The sequence below is a fragment of the Chelonoidis abingdonii genome, chromosome 23, assembly GCF_003597395.2.
Source record: "Chelonoidis abingdonii isolate Lonesome George chromosome 23, CheloAbing_2.0, whole genome shotgun sequence".
NCBI classification, from domain to species: Eukaryota; Metazoa; Chordata; order Testudines; family Testudinidae; genus Chelonoidis; species Chelonoidis abingdonii.
The window spans coordinates 19,390,009-19,416,164 of record NC_133791.1 but is presented as its reverse complement, the minus strand read 5'-3'; the positions used below and the strand labels follow the sequence as shown (position 1 = coordinate 19,416,164).

The window sequence follows — 26,156 nt, the reverse complement described above, 5'->3', positions numbered from 1 at the left end:
AAAACAAATTAATAATGCATCTTGAAAATAACCCAACTATACATACAATATGAGGGCTAATTTAGCTACAACGAGGAGGAAAAAAGTTGTTGGAGTCGATTCAGGACAGTTCTCTGAAGATGTCCGACGAGTGTGCAGAGGCGTCAAAAAGTAAGCAGGAGTTAGGAAAATTAAGAAGGGATAGAGAATAGACGAGAATATGCCCTAATAAATCCATGATACACCCACATCTCGAATACCGGTGTACAGATGTGGTCTCCTCACCTCAAAAGATATCGGCATAGAAAAGGTTCAAAAAGGCAACTAAAATGGATAGGGATTTGGAGAGGCCCTAATGAGAAAGATAGGTCTAGATCTTCAGCTTGGAAAGAGGAGACTAGGAGGGATAATGATAGAGGTATAAAATCATGAGTGATGTGGAGAAGTGGATAAGGAAAAGTTATTCCTATCCCATATACAGAACTAGGGGCCATCCAAAATGAAATTAATGGGCAGCAGGCGTTTAAAACAAATAAAAGGAAGTTCTTCACACAAGCACACAGTCAACTTGTGGCATCCTACCTGAGAGGGGTGAAGGTTAGGACAAAAGCTGGGAACTGTAAAAATTCATGGAGGTTAAGTCAAATAAATGGCTATTAGCAGGATGGGTAAGGAATGGTGTCCCTACCTTCTGTTTGTCGAGGTAGATGAGATCAAAGAGTAGTATCACTTGATCATTCTGCCTGTAGTTAGCTCCGCTGGGGCAATCTCTGGCATTGGCCACTGTCGGTAGAACAGACGAGCGTGGGGCTACGATGAACCTTTGTCTGACCATATGCCATTTCTATGTATGATTCTCTTTGGGAACCTCTTATCAACACTAATTAAGCACTATCAATCCCCCTTATTGCGTCTCTCGCAGATAAAACAATCCAGTCCCTCAGCCTCTCCCTCATAATCAGCTACGTGCTACTGTGCTCCTACCATCCTACCTCCTAAGCATTTTTGTTGCCTTCCGCTGGACTCTTTGTAATTTTTCCATATCTTTCTTGTAGAGTGGGGCCCAAAACTGGACACAGTACTCCAGATGTGGCCTCACCAATGTTGAATAGAGGGGAATGATCCCATCCCTCAATCTGCTGGCAAATCCCCTACTTATACAGCCCAAAATGCTATTAGCCTTTGTGGCAACAAGGGCACACTGTCGACTCATATCCAGCTTCTCGTCCATTGTAATCCCCAGGTCCTTTTCTGCAGAACTGCTGCCTAGCCATTTGGTCCCTAGTCTGTAGCAGTGCGTGGGATTCTTCCATCCTAAGTGCAGGACTCTGCACTTGTCCTTGTTGAACCTCATCAGGTTTCTTTTGGCCCAGTCCTCCAATTTGTCTAAGGGTGACTTGATCACAGTCTATAAATACCTACATGAGGAGAAATATTTGATAATGGTGCCTGCAATCTGTCAGAGACAGTTACAACGCAAGCCAGAGCCTGGAAGTTGAAGCTAGACAAAATGAGACTGGAAATAAGATGTACATTTTTAACAGGCAATTTTTAACCAAGGCAAATTCTCATCACTGGCAATTTTTAAATCAAGATTGGATGTTATCCTAGAAGATATGCTCTAGGAATGATTGTGGGGCAGTTCTTTGCCCTGTGTTACACAGGAGATCAGACTAGATGATCACAGTGGTCCCTTCTGCCCTTAGAATCCATGAGTCTGTGAAATCTTCAAAGTGTTGCAGGCTCAGCTCAAATAATGGCCAGAAAGTCTGGATGTTTGTCTGGACTTCAGTGAACGTCTGAAAACTTACTTTTATAACAGCAGAAATTGAGACTATTTTCACAAAACACCAGATGAGTAAAAGAACAATGGGATAAGAGGACTTTGCCAGTGACAATGGTCTGTCCCTCCCAGGGCCCATGTTATGATACAGAGCAAGTGTTACCATATGCAAGCCCATAACTACTTCTTGGTGAAATTTAAATCTAATAATTTTGAAGCCATATTGTTAAATCTGTTAAATACAAGAGTGTTTCTGTCCAGTATCTAATTACAAATAAGCTTTTAGTTAATCACATGAACATACCAGCACTGGTATCTATGGTTGCATACAGTGTTCCTTTTATAGGCATAGTTGCTGAACTCCACTGTTTGATTGTAAGTGTCTGGGCTTACCCCTGCGGCGCCTCCTGCTGGTCTCTCAGGGAATTAGCTCACTGCCAGCCAAGGGCACCCTCTGCAGGTCTCTCAGTGATCCTCCTGTCCTCTGACCCCGTGTCCCTCCCAGGCCCTGGTGTCCCTTTATCTCAAGTGCTGCCCCCTGGTAGTAACCCCTTTCAGCCTCAGGGTCTCTCCTCCCCGGGAAACCCCCACCCACTATCCCCATTTCACCTCAGTATCAGGCTACTGTCAGTCATCATCTAGCCCCCATGCCCTGGGGCAGACTGCAGTATCAGTCTACTCATCACTGTCAAGGTTGGGTTTGGACCTGCTGCCTTTGCCTACTCCTGGGCTGCCCTCTGCCACGCCCAGTACCTGTTAGCCTTATGCTAGGCCACAGCCTGGGGTTTTCCAGGCTGAAGCTCCCCAGCCTTTCCCCAGCTCTACTCCACTCAGGTACCCTGTCTCTAACTCCCTGCAGCCAAGCCCTTCCTCCTCTTCAGGCAGAGGAAGATTGAGTGGGCCTCTGGCTCACTGCCTTTTATAGAGGACAGCTGGGCCTGATTGGGGCATGGCCACAGCTGAGCCTACTTTCCTCCAATCAGCCCAGGCTTCTTGCCCTAACCACAGCCCTTTTGTGGGCTGTTTCAAGCCCCGCAGGGCAGGAGCGGGTAATCACTCTGCTACACTGGTGCACTGATGCGTTAATAGCATATTTGGCTGCTGCTACAGGTGTCCCCTTATTTGAGAAAAGCAGATACCAAAGCCTCACAGGTACCAAAGCATTCAAGCACAGACATTGCGTTGCCTGCCCAGTATTTCATGTTAGCCAGTCTCATGGCTGAGGGAAATGAGTCTTTTTCCAGAGCTAAGGTTGTGACTACCTTTCTTCTATAAGGCTGGTTTTAAATGCCCTTCCCCGGGGCTTGGGACTCGTGTGGAGATTGTGGGCTAGATTTTCAGTTGGTGTAGATCCGTTGAAATGAGTGGCTCTAGATGCCAGCTGAAAATCTGACCCACTAAAGGACAGGAGTCTCTTTGGTTCTGCAGAGTGTATAGGCACTACAGTCTCCCTAGAGCTGATGGGTGTCCCTGAGATCTCTCTCAGGATCTTACAGGGTTTTATAAGAGAGCTAGATATAATATACGTGACTAAAGAAAGAATCAGAGATGGAGAGTGGGCAAAGCTTTAACCTCTGCAGCAGATGGGCCATTTAAACAGTTGCACCTTCCACATCATTAATGACCATATGGAATGTAGGTTCCCACACTGAACCCAGGCCACCCTTGGAGCTCTTTCCGTTAGTGGCTGCAGTCCTGCAGTATGTAGTCATCATTTATACAGCCCGGTGAAAATCCAGCTCTAATAATCTAATCTAGAATTGGTGTTTGGCCTTGCCCAGGCAGGTCGCACAGGTGTGTCATGGAGTAAGTTAAAAGGGAGGGGCTTTCCTGTGTCACAGCTCAGTGTCGATATAGTAACACAGGAGAGTCAGTAGTTCCTTCCCAGGAACAGGCCATAGGGTGACAGGTTGGCTGTCACGTAGACTGGAGCTGTTACTGCGTTTCAGAATCAGTGTGTGGTACTAACGAGCCCTTTGAAGCAGTCCCTATGTGATAGCTGCTGCTGGCGTCCTTGAACCTGCTTTAATATCTGTTGAGTACAAAGCCTTTGAGTAGCGGTGCTGCTGCGTTTTGCCACAACTGCAGTTTGGAGTAGGTGGCTGGGCAGTCTCAAAGTGTAACTGCAGCTGGAGACCATGAAAGTATGGATCACCACAGCATTGGGGAGAAAAGAGTATAGCTCCCAAATAACCACTGAGAATGCATTTCTGCTCATTTCTGTGAAAGATTTCAGGCTCCAAGGCGGTCGATCCCACATAGGAAGCCCTAGCGGATGCCTACCTCCAGTGTGCCCCATTGCAGCCCCTATTCTGGCTCCTCTGGAACCTCCTGCTGAGGTTCTGGCTGCACTTCTTCCTGCACGTTTTCTATTTAGACACTCCCTGTCCATGGCTGCGCAGAGTTCCAGCACCACCTCGGCAGTGTTCCCTCTCATTTCTTATGTCCATATACGGAATGAATTTTGTTATGTGCACCAATATGGAGGTGATGTGTGGTGGGGGTGGGGCCGAGGGTTCAAAGTGTGGGTGTGGGCTCAGGGTGGGGCAGAGGGTTGAGGTACAGGGGGGTAAGGCTGGGGTTGAAGGCTTGGGGGGTGGATGATTGGTTTGGGGTGCAGGCTGCAGCAGGGAGAGAGGACTTCCCCCAGTCCTCTCTCACCACAGTAGCTCAGCCGGGGGAGGGATACTTCTCCCCGGCTGTGGCAGCTCTGCAGGGCTGGGCCGGGTCGGGGGAGGGGTGCCTCTCCCTGCCTGCACGGCCCTTGATAGCCTGCTGCATGGCTGCACAGCTTAGAGGGAACTTACCTCCTCAGCTGCCTCCTGATGCTGATCACCGTGGCCACACATGAATCCAGGAAGCAGAGGTTGGGTGAGGGGTTCTTTGCAACCATGGGGCCAGCTTCCATTCTCTCATTTGTTTACATCTCTGGGCAGAGTTCGCTTTCGCAATATCCAGATTCCCTTGCAGAGCAGTGGGCATTATCCGGACTATTCTGCTCACTGTCTCTATCCAGTACCTTTGTTTTGAACCTTTGACTCTGACACGTGTCCCTGGATTTTCTGTTACTTGTCCCATGGAATATTGTTTTTTGAGCTCTGGGGACCATCCTTCATCTGAGTGGGGTTGGAGCTTCTGTCCTACGTGGGCCTCGGTCCTCCCTCCTGGACTTCGAATAGGCCAGCATCTTTCATCAGTGCTGAACCCACTTAAAAATTATAAACTAAATTGAAATGCAGTGAAATGTAAATGAATGTTTAATAGAAAGCAAATTTGTGCTCATAATACTGATAAATCCCTGTGACAAACATTCCAGGCAGACAGTTTGCCTCATCATTTGTTGAGTACCACTGCTTCCCTTGAAACATCAGACTCTGAGTGTGGCTAATTATCTCGTGGTAATACCCATTCCAGGGAGGAGTATTCCCTCATTACATGAGTTGCATATCCTGAAATTGAAATTGGAATAAATAAAAGCACAATGTTCTTTACCATGGAAATAAAGAGCGAGGGAGAGTCCACTGGCACTGCACTGCACTGTGTGTCAAATTGAACCACTTTGGATTTGGTGCAGAATTACTGTGATGTGAAATGTACCTTATTGCTGTGGATGGAGTTTAAGTGACTCGTATTAAGCGTGCTTCCATTTTCAGAGCTTGACGTGGTTACAAGGTTTGGAATAAATTCTAAGAATTAATGTTTGTTTAATGAAATCTTAAACATTAAATATGAGAAAAAACCTACTAGCTCTTAGCCCAGCTCCCTGCTCAGTGCAGGATTGTTCCATGCAGCTCCAGAGTGCTACATTTAAAGCTAGACTGGACAATGAGACTTTCACCACTTTCCTTGGAAGACCAGGCCACTGTCTCATTGAATTCACTGGCAGGAAGTTTTTCCTGATACTCACTCTGAATCTTCCTTTTCTTAATTTCATCCATTAACTCCCATTGCCCCTTTCACCACAGTAAAGAGTTGTGCTCTCTCTTTAGAGTGCATGCATTTCCAATTCTTTGAGAATCTCTATCTATTCCCCAAGAGCCCAATAGCTCTGTAATTGTTACTCATTCCTTCCTTCAGCATCTGAATCACATTGGTGCTCTTTCCTGATTCACTCAAGTTTTCACCGATGTTCTGGTATTGATGTGCCTACAGTGGAATGTCGCATTCTAGGTTCATCATTTCTCAAGTCTTCAGAAGAGGCATTTTATTGTATGTATGTATGTATGTATGTTTGGCTGCTGATTTGCAATCCACAGTTTGCTTTACTTTCCCCTAAATATTTTCATCAAAGATAACCCAGACCCAGATTATCTTGGTCATGTGGTTGTTTGGATGTTTGGGAAATGGTGTAGTGTACTTGTACACAGCTGAAGAAGGGTTAACTGAAGAGATGAGTTATTCAAAGGCTGTGACTAATAGACCATAGGCCCCCTCAATGTATTGACAACTAAAAGTCAGGGGAATCAAAAGGAGACACTGTGAAGGATCACCTCACAGCATTGTCTTCACATGCTAGACTACAAGGTCTGTTGGCCTTGGCCAGAAGCTGAGCCTTTGATCTTCTGAACTAGGAGGACTGTGACTGATGCTTTGACTAGACTAGGAATATCTGTTTGCAGCCAAGAGACTTATGTGTGTACACACACTGTACAGTTTATAATGTATCCTTTTATAGGGATAAGTTTAGAGCTCAGACAACTGAATGGCTAATAGCACTTGGCTAGACCTAACTAGAGGGCAGGTGGACACCGCAAACTTCTGTTACACAGTTCAGCCAGTGCACCTCACACCTGCTACCGTCCATTTCTTCTGATCCCTGGGGCTCTGCTAGTGACCCTCAGTCCTGACCTGGAGTATCTACCCTCTGTTGTTCATATTGCAGTACTACCAAGACACCTCAGACCTGTCCTGCAACCCCCTAGCCTCCAAGGCTCTTGTGAGGAGAATCTGTGCTTCCCTCAATTTTCAGATTACAGATCATTAGTGACTGGAATTGAAACCTGTTTTTCCCTTGTGCTTGGATTTGGACCCAGGTCTCCCAAGTGAAAGGGTACTGTAGTAACTTCATGTGCCACTGTGGCCCCCTAACTGCTATATCCCCTTAGCTCTGAGCATCAGAAGGGCACAACATATTGAACTGTTGTTTTCATTTGCATTCAGCCAGATGGACCCCAGAGGATTATGGGACCCAACTACTGAAACGATACCAAGAAAACTTTGCAGAGCTCTTCATGGACACGCAGATGCTGCTGCGAGGGATCTCAGCTGCACAAAATTTAGCTCCTGGAGAAAGGGAGGTGAGAGGATTGTCTGTCTTTGTATTTGCCTAGAACATGGTGTCCTAAACCCTGATTTGTATGTGGAAGGCTAGAGAGGACCCGATTATTCCATTCATCATTGCAACACGGTGTGGGGTTTTTTTTACTGCAGAGGTTTGGTTAATGTCTCTCTAGCTTCCACCAGGTGCAGCAAAACACAACAGGAGATGGATTAATGAAGCTAAAAGTTGCCAAACAGCAACTACCCTCTCCACAGCCGAGGGAATGGCTTCAGTTTCTCTTTTTATTGGCATGTCTCATCACGCATTGGTGCTCCTGTAAGCACCCAGTCTGGCTGCACATTAGCTGCTGCAGGGCTCAAGCATTTTGGTCACGTGACACATGTTCCTGGTATAGGTTTCAGCAGGACAATAGAAAAATGAGAGTCCAGATCTCCAGCTAGTCTGTGTCAGATGCATAGAAGTTCCTCTTAGTGTCTTGGTGCCTGTCTCTTGAAGGTAATGGAACAGATTGTGAAGAGGGAGACTGGCTCGAGTGGTTTCAGCTCACTGGTATCTGCAGCACTGGAAGAACAAACTGTGTCGGTGACTGCCGTTTGGCAGCTGCTACTGGCAGCGCGAGAGGCAGAGCTTCCGTTGAACCTGCTCATTGAGGAAATCCGGAAGGAACCCAATGCAGAGTTTTTCTTCCAAACAGGTAGTGATATTGTACTTTGGACAAAGATGCTTTCCTTCTAGATCCCACCAGATCCTCGCTGAGGTGCCTTTATCATTGTTCCCACCAGATCCTTCTCCCCGTAGACATCAGAAGTGGATTATCTACAGATCCTCCCTCCCCCCAGTCAACAACAAATCCTCACAGATATCACTCAGTCTACTGTTTTTCTGTGCTTCAGAGGTTCTTTCAGATCCCACCAGATCTTCTCACTTCCTGTGCTCTCCTCCCCCCCCCCCCCAACCTCGCTTCAGATGTAGAGATGTATATCAGCTCTCACCCCAAACCTGTGAAGTGGTGACTAAATACTTTAGAGGTCAGATAAGCATCTAGAGGTTTGTCTGTTTCTCTGAATTCCCTGGGACACCCTCTAAATTGGCTGGAAAAATGGCAAAAGCCATCTTGTGTGACTTCCAGCACACCCTCTTTATAGTTGGGGCTGGAAATACCAGAACAACAGCTTTCCATGTGGTGTTATGCATTGCTAGAATTGTGCAGCGTATTATTCATTGAAATGAGAGATAAGGAGGCACAGCTGGATTGGAGAACTTGTACTTACTGAACTCTTTCAAACAATGCATCATTTGTCTCTAGGAATTAGCAAAGCTTTTGAGGCCTGGGGAGGGTGTTTGACTTTCCCTGACTCAGTTCCCCTTCCCTGGTGTCTTGCCAGGTAACGGCAATGCAAGTGTCTCACCTCCCTGCATCTGGTGAGCACATTCAGGAAAAAAATGATTTGAAAGAATTCAAGAGGTATCATCAAACTGAAACCCTATCAGTTTGAAAACATAAAATAATGGTAAATCCAAGGCCACAGCTGGCACAAGTCTACTGCCTGTCTCTCCAGAACTTACTTCTGCCCCTGAGTTTCCCTGCCAACTATAATCACATTTTCCTACTTTAAAATGATTTTCTTTCCCCAATTACTGAATAATAATCTCACACAAACAAGAGTAGAGCTCAGCTGGCTGATTCACAATGCTGGAAAAGAGTAAAGCTGACTGTACACAAACTGCTGTTAAATGTACCACATAAACACACTGGAAAAACTAGAGAAAATATATTTATCCTCTAATCTCTTCCACTGCAGCACTGCTGGTTACAAAAGCAGTCAGGATGCACTCAGAGAGAAGTGTGATGACTGTTTAAATTGACAGTGTTCGTAATGAAATCCCAAAAGAATCAGGAGACCTGTTCTTCTCACCCCACCCTCCAAAGTGGACAAGCACTGAAAACTGTTACTCCTGCTTTATCTCTAGTTGGATTTGTTCTTGGATGGTGTTTTCACAGCCATAACTAATACCACCAAAGTCTGCACCTTAGTCTTTCACCCTCCCCGCACTCCCAAAGGGAAGCATTCCCACTGAGCGAGGGGCCCCTGTCTGAAATGGGGTGAATAGAGATAAGAGCCCGCAGGAACCCACTCCATTCTTAATGTCTTCTCTTCCTTCAGTGGCCACCAGTGAAAGCACAGCCATCGAGATAATACTGAGACACAGCAAGCTGATCTCAGAGGCCATCAAACAGAGAGCTGGTCTGGAGGGCTTGGCTCCAGGAGAAGTGGGCCTCACAGAGGCAGTGAAAGAGGTACTGATGGGGTGGTAAGGTGGCCCACAGCTGTCCTCTGCTTTAATGCAATGTACATCCCATGATCTTCTTCCTAGCTTGAAATGTTCCATCCTGATCCAAGTTGAAACCACTTAGATCAGAGTAGAGCATGGCATGCTGGCATCTGTTTTTTCTCAGAGCTCCCCTTCTCTTAGAATGAGGAGATGCCAGACATTTTATGCAAGGTATGCATGCAGCTCTGGCTCCTGGGAAGTTACCAGTAGGTCCTCATTTGAGCAAAGTGTGGGTGCCCTGACATACAGTACCAGCTCAACTCTGCAAAGTGGCATAGATGTCTTATGGAAAGCACAGCTGGCAGCTAGCGTGGTATGGATTGTCCTGTGGGTCAGCAGCTTCCAGACTGCCTGTCATGCAAGTGAAGTATTCATAGGGGACATGCTGAGAATGATATGACTGTTGCTATGACTTGGTGGATTTTAGCTGTCCTGTAATGTTGACGAGCCCACCTTGGCATTCACCTCTAGCAAAGGGAGACTAGGCCACATCGAGCCTGTAGAACTAAAAGAGGCAGAAGCATTTGCTGGGCTCCTCAGTGGCTGGCTGGTTGGCGGGCGAAATTTATTCACAGAGCAGCCTCCAGCTGATCAGCTCTGCTTTTGCTAATTGATGATGCAGCCTCTCTGGGGATTTGGTGTTATTTAGACTGACTACAAATATTTGTCAAAATGGAAAGTTCTCTCATGCAGACTCCCTAGTAACAGTCTCAACTCTTTCCATGCTGTTGCTTATCCCATACACAGTTTGTGTTTCTATGGCCAAGAAGAGCTACAGTGGGTATTGTACTATGGGATCAGGGTTGAAGGGGAGGGTAATGCCCAAAGATCACTGGAATTATTTGACTTTAATGTCCTATGAATCACAGCACATCCAGGCTACCTCCCAATGAAAGGCTGGAGTTACCAGTTAGCTAACAATGTCATTGCCCTCAAGGAGAATGAGCTATTGGGAATCGAAATGGTCCCCACTTCCTTGGAGCAGCAGTGCTAGTTTGGCTCAGTCCAAAAGCAGCAAGTTGAGCACTTGAAGTACTGTAACATTTTCTTTTTTTTAAATCCCCAGAAGCCCTTCCACTGGTGCAGAGTTATAAACTAGTTATAAACTTAGTTATAAACTAAGTAAAACACAATATCTGCCAAACAAAGGTCAGCAGTAGAGGAGGTTTTAGAACAAATTGATAAATTAAACAGTAATAAGTCACCAGGACCAGATGGTATTCACCAAAAAGTTCTGAAGGAATTCGGATATGAAATTAAAAAACTACTAACTGTGGTATGTAACCTATCATTGAAATCAGCCTCTGTTCCAGATGACTGGAGGATGGCTAATGTAACACCTATTTTTAAAAAAGGCTTCAGAGGCAATCTTGGCAATTACAGGCCAGGGAGCCTATTGGTGGCAGCAGCAGTTGTGTCTGATGGCACAGATATTAATGGATTTAGCTCAACAAAGAGAAAGCTAAGGGGTGACTTGTTCACAGTCTATAAGTACCTACATGGGGAGCAAATATTTAATAATTGCCTCTACAATCTGTCAGATTCTGTACCAGACAAATTAGTTGAAACTATAGTAAAGAATAGAATTATCAGACACATGGATGAACACAATATGTGGGGAAGAGGCAACAAGGCTTTTGTAAAGGGAAATCATGCCTCACCAATCTATTAGAATTCTTTGAGAGAGTCAACAAGCATGTGAATAAGACTAATACAGTGGGTGTAGTGTATTTTGATTTTCAGAAAGCCTTTGGCAAGGAGCCTCACCAAAGACTCTTAAGCAGAGTAAGCAGTCATGGGATAAGAAGGAAGGTACTCGTATGAATCAGTAACTAGTTAAAAATAGGAAACCAAGAGTAGAAATAAATGGTCAATTTTCACAATGAAGAGAGATAAATAGTGGGGTACCCCAAGGATCTGTACTGACATGTGCTATTCAGCATATTCATAAATGATGTGGAAAAAGGGCTGAACAAAATTTGCAAACAATGCTAAACTACTGAAGATAGTTAAGTCCAAAGCTGACTGCAAAGAGTTGCAAAGAGATCTCACTTGACCGGGTGACAAAATGGCAGATGAAATTCAGTTTCAGTAAGTGCGAAGTAATTGGAAAAAAATGGAAAAAAATAATCCAAACTATACATATGAAATGATGGGGTCTAACTTAGCTGTTACCATTCAAGAAAGCAATCTTGGAGTCATCGTGGATAGTTCTCTGAAAATGTCTGCTCAATATGCAGCGGCAGTCAAAAAAGCTAACACTGGATAGATAATAAGACAGAAAATATCATAATGCCACTGTATAAATTCATGGTACACACACATCTTGAATATTGTGTGCAGTTCTTGTTGTCTCACCTCCAAAAAGATATATTAGAATTGGAAAAGCAGAGACGGGCAAAAATATGATTGGGGTATGGAACAGCTTCCATATGAGGAAAGATTAAAAAGGCTGAGACTGCTCATTTTAGAAAAGAGATGACTAAGGGATATGATAAAGGTCTATAAAATCACAAATGGTATGGAGAAAGCGTTATTATTTCAAGTGTTGTTTACCCCTTCACATAACACAACTTAGGGTCACCGAATGAAATTAATAGGCAGCAGGTTTAAAACAAACAAGAGAAGGTACTTCTTCATACAACTCACAGTCACCCTGTAGAACTTGTTGCCAGGGGATGTTGTGAAGGCCAAAAGTATAACTGGGTTCAAAAAAGAATTAGAGAAGTTCATGGAGGACAGGTCCATCAACGTCTATTAACCAAGATGGTCAGGGATGCAACCCCATGCTCTGGGCATCCCTAAACTTCCAGTTGCCTGAAACTGGGACTGGATGACCAGATGGATCACTCAAAATTGGCCTGGCTTGTTCGTTCCCTCTGAAGGATCTGGCATTTGCCGCTGTCAGAAATGAGATACTGGGCTAGGTGGACCATTGGTCTGACCCATTATGGCTGTTCTTATGTTCTGAGCTCTGTGGTGAAAGGCGTGTTCTTCTGTTTCTCATAGGGGGTCTAAACCAAGCTAAAGCAAGTACAGGAATAAAAAAATATCATTGTCTGCCATGTAACTACTTCTTCTCTTGTGTTTCTTTAGCTACTGAGTATTTCTTCTCAGAAGGAGAGTTCAGAGGCCTCCTTGAAAGCAGCTCTGAGCACTGCACAGGAGAAGTCTGTACCTGCCATCAAGATCTGTCAGCTGTTATGCACTGTTCATGAGTCTTTCCCTGGCCTACAGCCAGTGATGCAGGAGCTGGGGCATGTGGGTAAGAAACCTGCAGGTGCCACTCCAGTTTGCTTACACCAATCTCTGATAATTGGAGCTGGAAAGTGTTTTTACTAGGATCCTAGTGGATTCATTCATGTCCCCAAGTACTAGGAAATGTACTGTAAGGTCATTCCTAATGTAGATTAGTAGAGAGAGAGATTGATTGGTCAACACCTATTAGACCATCTCTAACTTCAGTGATTCACCCACTCCTTTGTATGTGATTTCATGGGCTAGGCTTTTGCTCAGGAACCACTCAGGCTGTTTGTTAGCTCCTTTGCATGTGCACTGGTTTATTTTCATGTGGAGCTATCTCCACTCTGGCTGTTCACATGATACTGGATATATGTAGGTTTCTCTGTTTGTATTGTAAACACATTAGCCATCTCATAGGTTGACTGAAGATAACAGTATTGTCCAGCACAAGTCTGTAGTGACATGACAATCCTATAGCACAAGGACTATGCATTTTAGTGGTTGTTTGAACATTCAGGCTGTTTCTCCCACTGTACTCTGAATTTGGCCCTATTGTATGTATGCTTACTCTCTAATTCCATTGCTCCCAGGTGCTCAGGCAGGATACAGCCAGAATGATCATGGTAGTGCCAGCATGGCTGAGGCTGTTCTGATTCTCAGACCCATCCAAACTCCAGTACAGATATCTTATTTCAAACAGATAGACAGATCCTCCATCCAGATCCACATTCCCTATCCGTCATAGCATGGATGCTCACTGGTATACATCAGTACAGAGAATCTGTTCAAATGAGATACAAAATGTTCTCCTCCACAGTAGAAAGGACTCAATGAGACTTACTCTGTCAGGTGTAAAAGATTCATTATCTCGACACAACAATGTCAGTTATTCCCATCTCTACTTCTGATACCAGGCACCCTGCAGTACTTACTGTCATTGATAAGCTCTCTTAGCAGCCATCTCAGCTTTCCATGCTACAGTTCAGGGGCATTCCACATTTTCACACCCTGTGGTGACTAGGTGTTCCTAACAGGCCATAAGAGGACAGTACCTCCAGACAGAAAATTTTCCCCTGCTAGGGATCTAATTATTGTACTGGCAGGGTTAATGGGCCCACCTTTTGAGCCACCAGCTACATGTTTCCTGTTTCATCTTTCTACCAGAACAGAATTTTTAGTAGCAATATCATTGACCAGAAGGTAAGGATGATAAAAGCACTAATGACAGGGCTCCCGTATATGTTTATTTAATAATAACAGGGTGTCTTCGAGACCTCACCCAAAATTTATACTGAACGTAGTTTCTGACTTCCACCTAAACCAGATTATACATCTACCTGTGTTTTCGCCAAAACTACGTTCGAACAAAGGCAAGCCTAAGCATCACACCCTAGCTGTTCATAGGGTGCTTTTTTCACACTGATAGAACTAAGGCATTTAGGGTATCCCCCAGTCTGCTCATAGCTTATCCAGATGAAAGGTCAGGCCATTTCAACACAGAGACTTCTTAACTGGATTTCTATTTATTCTATGAATTAGCCCACATAGACCCACTAGTGAGAGTGACAGCTTGCTCTGCTAGAGCACAAGCAGCTTCTGATGATGCTTTGAGCAATGTTCTGATAATAGAAATATGTCAAGCAGCAACCAGCTTTACTCAATAGTGGAAGCATCAAGATGTGATGCTCATTTTGGTCAGGCTATCTGTAATCATTGTTGAGCTATATGGGTGTGGGGTTGTGTACTTCAGAAAACAGTCGCTTAGCTTACAGTAATAGTGATTCTTTGAGACGTGTTGTCCACATCTGTTCCAGCATTTGGTGCCTATGTACCCAATGCACTTGAGTTCAGCACCTGTTGGCCAATGGTGGCTGTTGGGGGGCTGTGCCTGTGCACTATGTGTCCTGGTAATCCCAAACAAGGGCATAAAGGGCAGGATGACCTCAACTGCCGCTCAGTTCCTTCGCCAATACAGAATCCAGGCTTAATCAGACCCCATAGTAGCAGGAAGAAGGGCAGGTTATGGAATGTATTTGAACAACCAGTCTTGAGGAACTATAGTTCCTATAATTTGAGTAACCATTTCTTCATCGTTGAGTGCTTGTCTATATACGTTCCACTGCTGGGGTCTCACAGGCAGTGACCTAGATTACAGGAGGTGGGTGCTAAGAGTCTTCCTTACGCATCTGCCTCATATACGCCTCCTGTGCGTTCTGTGGGTAGTTCATGTACTATGATAAGTATTGCAGCTCATTGGCAAGTTCAATTCAGGGAGTGAAATCCTGCTCACAATGAAGTCAATGGCAAAACTCCCACTGACATCAGTAGGTAGAGGATTTTCACCCAGGATGCCGTATCAGTCAGCCAGGGCCTGGGAACATCTTAAGTCCCAAATTTCTTGCTGCTCATACCTTAGAGGATGTTCACTGTAGCATATCCGACAAAGTGTATATGGTCTAATCACAAAAACTTATTTAAGATGCTGAAGGCTACAGGAAGCCTCCATGCTGTGAGGTGGGAAAAGCTTCCTATGCTTGTGTCAGGGGAGTAGATTTGGTCTGTGGGATGGGAGTAGGGTGGAACTTCAGTGGGGCTGTGAAATGGAAGAGATGAGATGTGGATGGTGCAAAGGAGGGTGAACTGAAAGGTCGTCTTAGAGTTTATTTTACGCTCACTACATTTTCAGTATGCCACAGATTGACATCTTTAGGTTTCAGAGTTAATGGTGTATTAAAATACACAGGTAATTAACATCTCTCAGCTATTTTTCAGGCTGTCTGCAAACTCAGGGTGACATCACTGCATTGGTTACACTCGGTTTACATTTGCAAGGTTTGCTCCATAACAACAAAAGTTAGAAACAAACGTCCAAAACTGCAGCCTGGAGTTCCTGAGAAGAGTGCTGTGGCAAGGGGTGAATTCAGCGCTAGTTTCCATGGCCACAGATTTGCAGAATTCTAGCTATAACGAAGAAGCCAAAAAACTGTTTGTATTTGTATTGTCTCCACCACGCCAATTACCCCAGGGGGGTTCCTGTAGGCTGGAGTCTGGCGAACATTTTCCAGTTTGTGCCTTTTGGGATTGTGCCGTTACCAGGGCTTGAAAAATTGTTAGAATCTCTGGAAAGGGGGCATCAATGAGTGAATTTAAATCAGTAGAGGTCTACCTAGAAGAGTATGAATCACCCCAGGCTATGATGGAGAGGGATTCCTGGGACTTACCCCATTCAATTAAGGGATCTGCATTCACTTTAAATGGAGAATTCAGTGCTGCCTTATCTCTGGTTCCATCAGGGAGCTATCATAACAAAGGCCTCAAACCTGCAAATCTTTACCCACACAATAATTTCCCTCCTGTGAATAGGAGGCCATTTCAGAAGTGCTGAGTTCCCTGCAGCTGCAATTATGCTCATTGGTGCTGCAATGAGAGCTGAGTTTTTTTGAAATTCTGCCCAGGCACTCTGTCGCTTTATCCAACAGTCTGTAGATATTGGCATTTTTGACAGAGAAATGCAGGCCAGATGCTCCACTTCCTTGCACCTTATATTGTCATTGCGACCTTCACAAAGTGGGTGTGAAGTGCTGCCATTCGGATGTGACTGTGTTCTGCACACATGCAGGCATCTGTTCACACCTGTGCAGCATAGTGCAGGATAAGGAGTTCTTAATAGGCATGGGGTGAGGAAGACCAGCACCTGGAGTTGTCAGTAAGCATTGAAATGGGAGTTATTGTCCACACAGGGCTCCTGACTGAGGGAAGTGGGGAGAAGGCTGGAATCAGGAAGTGGAAGGTGAACAGTGAATCCCAGATTGAAGCTATGGACAAGGAGGAGGAGAAGGCTGGGGGTGCAAGCACCAAGGAGCAGAAGGAGCCCCAAGAGAAAACTTCCTCCAAGAAGAACTTTGTCTGCAAGGCCTGTGATAAGAGCTTCCATTTCTACTGCCGTCTGAAGGTGCACATGAAGCGGTGTCGCGTGGCCAAGGGGAAGCAAGTGCAGTGTAAAGAGTGCAGTGAGATCAAGACCTCCAAGAAGGAACTGGAAAAGCATCAGCTGGAGGCCCATGGAGGGCCTGGAGCTGCAGGAACAGCCAAAAAGAAGACGAAGCGGCTCCCAGTGACTTGTGACATCTGTGGAAGAGAATTTGCTCATGCCTCAGGTAGGGTTAGACCTGGAAGAGATTCCACAAGTAGAATGGGAAGAGATGCTTAGATACCAGGGTAATTGCCTTGTTAACAACACATTAGATCGCCTGAAGTCAGAGCACTGGGGACTCTAGGGGAGATTGAGAAGCCCTGAACTGCACTGTGGAGAGGGGAATGCAGTTCAATTCATTTCACCTCCCCTGCTGATTGCCCCAGCTTTTTGCATGATCGTTTTTTCCACCATTGCATGAGGGTCATGTAGGAGAAGTGGGGCTGCTGGCAATTTAAAAGGCCTCCAGAAATAATTGCACTGCGAGATGGCCTGTTCAGTTCTTCAGCTGGTGGTAAGGAAAAGGCCAAAGCTTCTCAGTGCGCTGGGTTTCTTTTTCTCCCACCCCCAAGCCTCCCTGCTCTCAGTATGGTGGGTGGGGTAGCACCGCTCTATGGACAGAAGGAGTTCACTACCATGTCATTCTTTGCTTCCCTAACTGCCACTGGCCGACAGAGGAGTTTGGGACTGCTGGCTGCTAAGAAAATCAGCTCCTTTGAAGTGAAGTTAGGCAGTCATCCGGTGATCTAGTGTCAGGGCTGGGAGGGGTATTGCTTTTGCACAAAATAACATAAGAACATAAGAATGGCCGTACTGGGTCAGACCATAGGTCCATCCAGCCCAGTATCCTGTCTACCAACGGTGGCCAAAGCCAGGTGTCCCAGACGGAGTGAACCTAACTGGTAATGACCAAGTGATCTCTCTCCTGCCTCCATCCCCACTCTCTGACAAACAGAGGCTAGTGACACCATTCCTTACCCATCCTGGCTAATAGCCATTAATGGACTTAACCTCCATGAATTTATCTAGTTCTCTTTTAAACGCTATTCTAGTCTTAGCCTTCACAACCTCCTCAGGCAAGGAGTTCCACAGGTTGACTGCACTGTGTGAAGAAGAACTTCCTTTTATTTGTTTTAAACCTGCTGCCCATTAATTTCATTTGGTGGCTCCTAGTTCTAGTGTTATGGGAGCAAGTAAATAACTTTTTCTTATTCACTTTCTCCACACCACTTATGGCTTTTTAGACCTCTATCATATCCCACCTTAGTCTCCTCATTTCCAAGCTGAAAAGTCCTAGCCTCTTTAATCTCTTCTCACGTGGGACCTGTTCCAAACACCTAATCATTTTAGTTGTCCTTCTCTGAATCTTTCTAATGCCAGTATATCTCTCTTGAGATGAGGAGACCACATCTGTACGCAATATTCGAGATGTGAGTGTAGCATGGATTTATATAAGAGCAATAAGATATTCTCCGTCTTATTCTCTATCTCTTTTTTTTTTTTTTAATGATTCCTAACATCCTGTTTGCTTTTTTTGACCTCCTCTGCACAGTGTGTGGACGTCTTCAGAGAACTATCCACAGTGACTCCAAGATCTCTTTCCTGATTAGTTGTAGCTAAATTAGCCCCCATCATATTGTATGTATAGTTGAGGTTATTTTTTCCAAGGTGCATTACTTTACATTTATCCACATTAAGTTTCAGTTGCTATTTTATTGCCCAATCACTTAATTTTGTGAGATCTTTTTGAAGTTTTTCACAGTCTGCTTTGGTCTTAACTATCTTGAGCAGTTTAGTATCATCTGCAAAGTTTGCCACCTCACTGTTTAACCCTTTCTCCAGATACCTTTGTGCCGGGTGTTAACTGCTGCCCTTGTTCTCCTGCCCCTAGGAATGCAGTACCATAAGCTGACGGAGCACTTTGACGAGAAGCCCTTCTCCTGCGAAGAGTGTGGTGCCAAGTTTGCGGCCAACTCCACCCTGAAGAACCATCTACGGCTGCACACCGGAGACCGCCCTTTCATGTGCAAGCACTGCCTCATGACCTTCACACAGGCCTCTGCCCTGGCCTATCACACGAAGAAGAAGCACTCTGAGGGTGAGCCTGCTGGAGCCTGCTGCATCCCCATTGTGCCCCAGGGCCTGTGTGCCTTTGTGTGTGGTTGGAGGAGGAGCATGACCTGGCAGTTAAAGCACAGTTAAACTACAAGTGCCCTGGCTGCAGAATAGGATATTAATATTTACATACGTGAGGAGTCATCCATCCACGCCTGGCTACCTCTGCTACTCCTGCCTTGCTGATGGGTTTTTCCTTCAGCCTCCCTTTTAATGGCTCCTCTGCTTTTGTCCTCGGCTGGTGCCTTTCTCCACCCTTATCTACTGATAACGGTTTCAGCTACTCACCCTAGCGGTAGATGCAGATCATTCCCCAGCTGCCTCTGGCATCACTCTGTCACTCCCCACCTGCCATCTCACTCTCTCAAACAGATCTTCCCATGTTCCCTCTCTCTGCTTTTGTTCTTTGTGTCCACTCTCCTTCCTGTCTTCTGGGCCCACAGCTCCAGTGTCTGTTGACTCCTCCCCTCAGCCCTTCATTGAGTCCTTTGCTGAATCACTGCTTCTTCCTGTCTGGTAAACCTGCCCTTTCCTCTCCGTCCCCACTGCTGAAACCCCAATCCCCACCTGGGTCATCTTTTGCCTTGATTACTGCTGGCTTTCCTGCTTCTCTAGTCTGTTCCAAGCACAGCTGTGAAACTCCTCTGACCTCAGTGCCCACTCCTGGAATCCCTAGGTTGGCATCCTGACTTCTACTGTCTCCCATACAAGATCCAAGACCTTACCTGGAAGGCAGCGCACAGTGTTGTTCCCATCTAGTCCCTGTCTCTTCTCCTCCCCCTCCACTAATTCTCATCCCAAGTCTCTGCCCCACTCTTTCCCCTTTGTCTCTTCTTCCTGTTCTCCGCTTTATACCTTCTAAGCACTGCCCTCTGTTCCTGGAACAGCCCTGCTGTCCTTGCCTGCCTGATGCCCTCTCTACCTCCAATCTCACTGTTTCAAGCAGGATTGAATTCATGGAGGTTCTATGGCCTGTGCTGTGCAGGAGGTCAGACTAGAACAGTGTCTCTTCTGACCTCATCCATGAAAGCAACCTGCCTTCCCCTCTTCTCTGCAGTAGATTTTCCCATAATACATTTTGGTTACAAATTCAAAACACAACACATTTCCATTTTGATTTTCAAAAACTGAAAAAGTTCTTGCTTTTAAAAAATTTCCCTTCTGGAAAAAAGGTACAAAAAATAGAAAATGGGGAGAAAGTGAGGGGAACCCCCCAAATCAAAACCCATTTTTAGAAGGTTTTGAAAAATTAAATGAAATTAAAATTTTTGCTTCATTTTAATTTTTTTCACTGAAAAATGTAAAAATCAAACTGTTTTTGCAAAACACATAAATTTCAAGGAAATTGCACTTTAGACTGAAAAATGTTTCAGTAGAAACATTCTACCTCACTCTACTCATCACTGCTTCCTACATCATCCCTCACAGAATCATAGGATTGGAAGGGACCTCGAGCGATCATCTAGTCCAGTCCCCTGTACTCATGGCAGGACTAAGTATTTTCTAGACCATCCCTGACAGGTGGTTCTGTTAGATGGACTGCTGCCTTGGGTATGTTTTCTTGTCTCATGGAAGCTTTTAAGCTCCTCTGAGCAGAGAATGTGTTGCTTTGTTTGTAAAGCACATTGCAACCTCGTGTGCAAACAGCATAGATGTTTTTACAATAATTCTGTGTCTGTAGAACAGCTAATGGTTAAATGGTCTGCATTGTAGCTGCACATATGATATTGTCTGTGTTTATAGTCAGAGAGAGATCGTTTTTTGCACACGAGGTTTTGTGGTTCAGATGCCAGCATCTTTAGGAAGGACCACTTTTTTGTCTGGAAGTTCGTGTTGTGAGCAAGATGTTGGTTCCATGAGAGCTTTTGTGTTCCGTAACCTCCTGCCTCCTTTCCTGAGAAGTGAGCTTACGTTGTCTGGAAATCCTGTCCCCCTTGTCAGGGCCAGCTGGAGAAGTTCCAGCCTCTAATCTTGGCTCTTACTGCAGGGAAGATGTACGCCTGCCAGTACTGTGATGCGGTATTCGCCCAATCCATTGAGCTGTCTCGTCATGTGAGGACTCACACCGGAGATAAGCCATATGTCTGCAGGGAGTGTGGGAAAGGATTCAGGCAGGCCAATGGGCTCTCCATCCATCTGCGCACTTTCCACAGTGAGTATCTGAGCCCTGCAATGCCTCAAACAGAGTCCTTCCCATGAGGCAGAACAGAGCGGCTGGAGCTCCTTAAATGCCCATCAGAATGTGACTGAGAGGCAGAGATGAAGGGGCAATGCCATGTTCAAGTGCTTGACGTTCCAGACCACAGAAGTCCTTGCTCTGCCAGGGGATGCAAGGGGCTGTCCTGGTGTCCTGGAGCTTCATGGGCACTATGAATGACAGCAGTCTGGCCTTTCACTGGTGCTTCTATGGTGGGACTTTCCCTCCTGGGAAGGGAAAGGCTGTTGTTAAGAAGCTTTACATTCTGGGCCTAAGGGTGGGATCTCAAGGAAACAGCAAAGTCTAACAACACAGGCCAAGAGAAAGGGGCTCCAAAGAACCAGCTGGGAATCTTCATCGCTGTAAGTGACAGGGGAAGAAAGAGGGGAATGGTACCTACCCACAAAGATCCTGAAACTCAGACATTTGCTATTGCCTGGAAATAACTAGCATCTCTTTTCCTCTCTTGCTCCCCTCCTTCTGCTGCCTCTTCTCATTTCTTTTCTTCTTGATCTGTCCGTCTTCCTCTCTCTTCCCCACCCCTGCTTTTCACCACCTCTTTGTGGGAGCAGATATTGAGGATCCATATGATTGCAAGAAATGTCGGATGAGCTTCCCCACCCTGCAGGAGCATCGCAAGCACATTCATGAAGTCCACTCCAGGGAGTACCATCCCTGCACTACCTGTGGGAAAGTCTTCAGTGCTCCATCCCTCCTGGAGCGCCACATGGTGACCCACGTTGGAGGGAAGCCGTTCAGCTGTGAGATTTGTGACAAAGCCTATCAGGTGGGCTGGGCTCAGTCCACATGTTACCCCAACACCCCAGCATGTTATCCTATCCCTCCAGCATACTCCATTGCATGTTGCTTTTCAGAGAAACCACTCACTGACAGTGTGCAATTAGACACTCACACAGGGCAATGCCTCCATTGCAAAGGGAACAAGACTCCTTGTTGCTCAGAGCAGGAGTTGTCCTGTGACAAGTGGAAAGAAGACAGGCATACAAACAAGGACAATAGAAATCTATAGGCTCTGAAAATGTGTCGGTTGCAAAGATTTAGATAAATGCCTGTCCTGGACTCCCCAGAATCTGAGCTTTGACTTCAGTATAAAATTTCTAGCGTTCTTGGCTGCTGAGAGCCATTAGAATGGAATTCCCCATGTTGCATATGGCTCTGAAGCAGCAGGGTATGAAAATGTATACCCAAATGGGGCCCGTAGTGAGGAAGATGGGAAAGAACTGATAGTGCTGCGCTTTTCAGATGTGATGGGATGAATTTTTTTTAGTAGAGCTCACATGATCTCTGAGCCCCACTCAAGATGCTATACTGCTGTTGTAAATGAGTTACAGTAACACAAGCGAAGTATTAACTGTGCTAAGTGGCACAGGGTGGGTTGGGATCAGATCAGATGAGCAGTACAGTTCGCTGTGTCTCTTCCCACTGAGCACAACCACTGTATCCATGTGACATTATGACCACCGCCTGTTGCTGTCACATTACCCCGTGGAACAGCTTTGCCATTGTAACATGGTTTGATTTATATCTTTACAGCAATTGTCAGGGTTATGGTATCACAACCGGACCCATCACCCTGATGTCTTTGCAGCTCAGAATCACCGCTCTTCCAAGTTCTCCTCACTGCAGTGCAACTTCTGTGACAAAACCTTCTCCAGCACTACTGCTCACAAGAAGCACGTCAAGGCAGAACATGCGGGTAAGAATCCACCACTGTGTGCTCTGGGGAGCCAGTGCTGTGGAGATCGAAGTGAGCTGCATGAATAACCCTAACCTGGCAGGATTGTGCACAGCAGTCTCCTGAGACAGCGCTAAATTCACTATATTCCATCAAACCAGTCTCCTCCAGTGAGTCTCTCTCTAGGTATGTCTACACTACAATTAAACACCCGCAGCTGGCCTGTGTCAGCTGTTTCAGGCTCGCAGGGCTCAAGTTACAGGGCTGTTTAATTGCAGTGTAGACATTTGGGCTTGGGCTGGAGCTAGGCTCTGGGACCTCGTGTTGGGGGAGGGTCCCAGAGCCTAACCTCCAGATCAAGTCTGACCATCTACACGGCATTTAAACAGCTCCACAGCCCGAGCCCTAATCAGCTGACACAGGCCAGCCAAGGGTGTTTAACTGCAGTGTAGACATACCCTCTCTGTGAGTAACTTGTTCTATAACAGCCTCCCTTTGCTAAGTCATCTCTCTGAAGATGCTTCTCCTTACTGTAGTGAGATGGGCTCTTGCTAACATGGAGCCTTGAGAACTGGTGTGTGTCTAGATCGGGAGCCCTGGCCCAGAGTGACTGTCTGATCTGCAAGGAACTTTAAGCCCACACCTCTCCCATGCTCTTGTTTTCAGATGTGAAGTTCCACGAGTGTGAGAAGTGTAAGGAGCTCTTCCCCACACTGGCTCTGCTGCAGGTCCATGCCAAGTGCAGGCACTCAGGTCTTTGTTATTATGATTTATATTCCCATAGCACGTAGGAAACCTGTGTCATGGACCAGGCCCCCATTGTGCTTAGTGCTGTACAAACCCAGAACAAATAGCTCTTGCCCCAGAGCGCTTGCAATCTAAATATAAGACAACTGATGGATACAAAACAGAAGGGGAAGAACAAGGAAACAATCAGACACGACTGGTCAGCACCAGTGGACTCAGCTCACCAGCAGCCTAACTGTTGTCAAGTGCTTTGTAGGCATCATGGGAAAGGAGAGTTTTTAGGAGGGATGTGAAGAAGACTAATGATGTGGCTTTGTTGGTGTTTACGGGGAGCTCCTGCCAGACGTGAGGGACAGTGCAGGAGAAAGCACAAAGGGTCTTGTTTGAAAATTTAACAAGTGAGCGATGGAGGCTGGCATCATGAGTCAACATCTCAGTAGTGAATGAGAGATGATAGGTAGAGTGGGGAAAGGCTGTGAAGGGTCTCGAAAGTGAATACAAATAGCTTATGTTTGATAGAGATAGCTTATGGTAGAGAAGAGGGAGCCAGTGGAGGGACGCAAAAGGAGGGGAGTGTGTGTCATGGTCAATGCAATGAGCTAAAAGAGTGATCCTTGCAGCAGCATTCTGAATGGATATGAGTGGGGCAAGGTTCCCTTTGTCGAGCCCCAAGAAAGAAGAATGTTGCAGTAATCAAGACAAGAGATGATGAGAGCCTGGAGGAGAGTTGTTGCTCTGTGGATGGATAGGAAAGGCCATATCTTAGGGATGTGATGGAAGAAGAATCTGATAGATTTAGACATAGGAGAGCATTCCAAGTCACAGATGATGCACAGGTTATGGGCCTGAATGACAAGCCTGATGGGGGTGTTGTCCACAGTGATCAAGAAAGGAGGTGGGGGAAAGGTTTGGAGGGCTGGAGAGATTAAGAGCTCTGTTTTTGCCATGTTGAGCTTCAGTTGATGGCTAGACATCCATGAGGAGATGTCAGAAGGGCAGGCCAAGATTTTACTTAGGACAGAAGGAGACAGGTCTAGAGTAGTGAGGTAGATCTGTGAGCCGTCAGGGTAGAGATGGTAGTTGAATTTGTGTTTGCAGATGAGATTATCCACAGATGAGGTGTAGAGGGAGAGAAGAAGGGGATAAAGACAAAGCCTTGTGATACCACCACAGACAGCTGGGGTGGGGTATGAGGAGGATCCTCCAAGGACATGCTGAAGGAGCGATTAGAGAAGTAGGAGGAGAACCAGGAGAGGACAGTCAGGGAAGCCAAGAGAGAACATGATTTCAAGAAGAGTAGCATGGTCAGCAGTGTCAAGTGACTGGCGGATCAGGGAGGCTGAGGATAAAGGACTGGTTCTGAGATTTGGCAAATAGAGGGACACTGGAGACTTTGATGAGAGCATTTTCAGTAGAGCTGAAGGGGAGGAAGCTAGTGTGGAGAGGTTCTGGAATGGAGTCCCACTTTTCCAGTTCCAAACAGCGATCGTAGACAGCATGTTCCAGGTTTAGGTTGCAGTGGGGGAAGTTTAGGTTGGATATTAGGAAAAGCTTTTTCACTAGGAGGGTGGTGAAGCACTGGAATGGGTTACCTAGGGAGGTGGTGGAATCTCCTTCCTTAGAGGTTTTTAAGGTCAGGCTTGACAAAGCCCTGGCTGGGATGATTTAGTAGGGAATTGGTCCTGCTTTGAGCAGGGAGTTGGACTAGATGACTTCCTGAGGTCCCTTCCAACCCTGATATTCTATGAGTTTAGAGCAGGGGTAGGCAAACTATGGCCCGTGGGCCGGATCTGGCTTTGGATCCGGCCTGCGGCACCGCTGGCACCAGTTCCCTGCGGCCCCCAGGCCGGGGGGCAGAGGGCTCCATGCGTTGCTGCCAGGCACTGTCCCCCGCAGCTCCCATTGGCTGGGAACGGGGAATCACGGACAATGGGAGCTTCTGGGGATGTCCCTAGAGGCGCGACAAGGGCAATGCACACAGAGCCCTCTGCCTCCCCTCCTCCCAGAGGCCACTGTGCTTCCGGGCGCGGCGCGGGGCCAGGGGCAGGGCAGGCATTCAAGAAGCTGGCCCTGGCCCCAGTGTGTGCCACTGCCGCCCCGGAGCTGCTTGAGGTAAGCCACGCTGGGCCAGAGCCTGAACCCCTCCTTAACCCCATCCCCCAACCCCCTGTCCTGAGCCCCCTGCCGCACCCCACACCCCTCCTGCATCTCACCCCTTGCCCTGAGCTCCCTGCTGCACCCTGAACCCCTGTGCACCCCAACCCCTGCCCTGAGCTCCCCCCACAGTCCGCACCCCTCATGCACCCCTGCCTTGAGGCCCCTCCTGCACTCCGTACTCCTGCTGCACCCTTACCCCCCTTCTCTGAGCCCCTCATACACCTCGAACCCTTCCTCTGCCCCAATCCCTTGCCCTGAGCCCCTTCCTGCACACCACACTCCTGCCCTGGCCCTGCATACAATTTCCCTACCCAGATGTGGCCCTTGGCCCAAAAAGTTTGCCCACCGCTGGTTTAGAGAGAAGGGGAGGAGGGAGGTGGGGCACTAGTTTGTGAGGTAGGTTGGGTCGAGGGTGTGTTTTTAAGATGGGAGAAATTAAAGCATGTTTGTCTTGTGAGGGGAACGAGAGAAGGGTGAGAGATCAAGGAGAAAAATAAGGGAGGGTGTGAGGGAGATCGGGAAATGGGTGGAGTCACTGGGGCAAGTTGAGGGGTTGGAGGAGGAGACCAGGTGAGAAACTTATGTGTCTATGAGCAGAGAGAAGGAGAATGTTGGTGGAGGGGGAGGCAGGAAGGGAAGGCAAGCTGAGGG

The 26,156-nt window shown here is 46.5% G+C and overlaps 1 protein-coding gene across 5 annotated transcripts in view; it reads left to right on the top strand.

The window, feature by feature from the left end:
* The window catches only part of ZBTB40 (zinc finger and BTB domain containing 40), a 98,663-nt gene that overhangs the window by 32,319 nt on the left and 40,188 nt on the right, over nucleotides 1-26,156 (top strand). For all 5 annotated transcript variants that reach the window (XR_012654776.1, XM_075060295.1, XM_075060297.1 and 2 more), the window contains 10 exons: nucleotides 6,923-7,059; nucleotides 7,539-7,737; nucleotides 9,209-9,342; nucleotides 12,474-12,642; nucleotides 16,361-16,777; nucleotides 18,485-18,691; nucleotides 20,696-20,860; nucleotides 21,478-21,692; nucleotides 22,460-22,622; nucleotides 23,268-23,354. Coding sequence is in view for 4 of the 5 variants with exons in the window: in XM_075060295.1 (XP_074916396.1) it covers nucleotides 6,923-7,059; nucleotides 7,539-7,737; nucleotides 9,209-9,342; nucleotides 12,474-12,642; nucleotides 16,361-16,777; nucleotides 18,485-18,691; nucleotides 20,696-20,860; nucleotides 21,478-21,692; nucleotides 22,460-22,622; nucleotides 23,268-23,354 (1,893 nt within the window). In the remaining variant the exon portion in view is untranslated. The remainder of the gene's footprint in view (nucleotides 1-6,922; nucleotides 7,060-7,538; nucleotides 7,738-9,208; nucleotides 9,343-12,473; nucleotides 12,643-16,360; nucleotides 16,778-18,484; nucleotides 18,692-20,695; nucleotides 20,861-21,477; nucleotides 21,693-22,459; nucleotides 22,623-23,267; nucleotides 23,355-26,156) is intronic.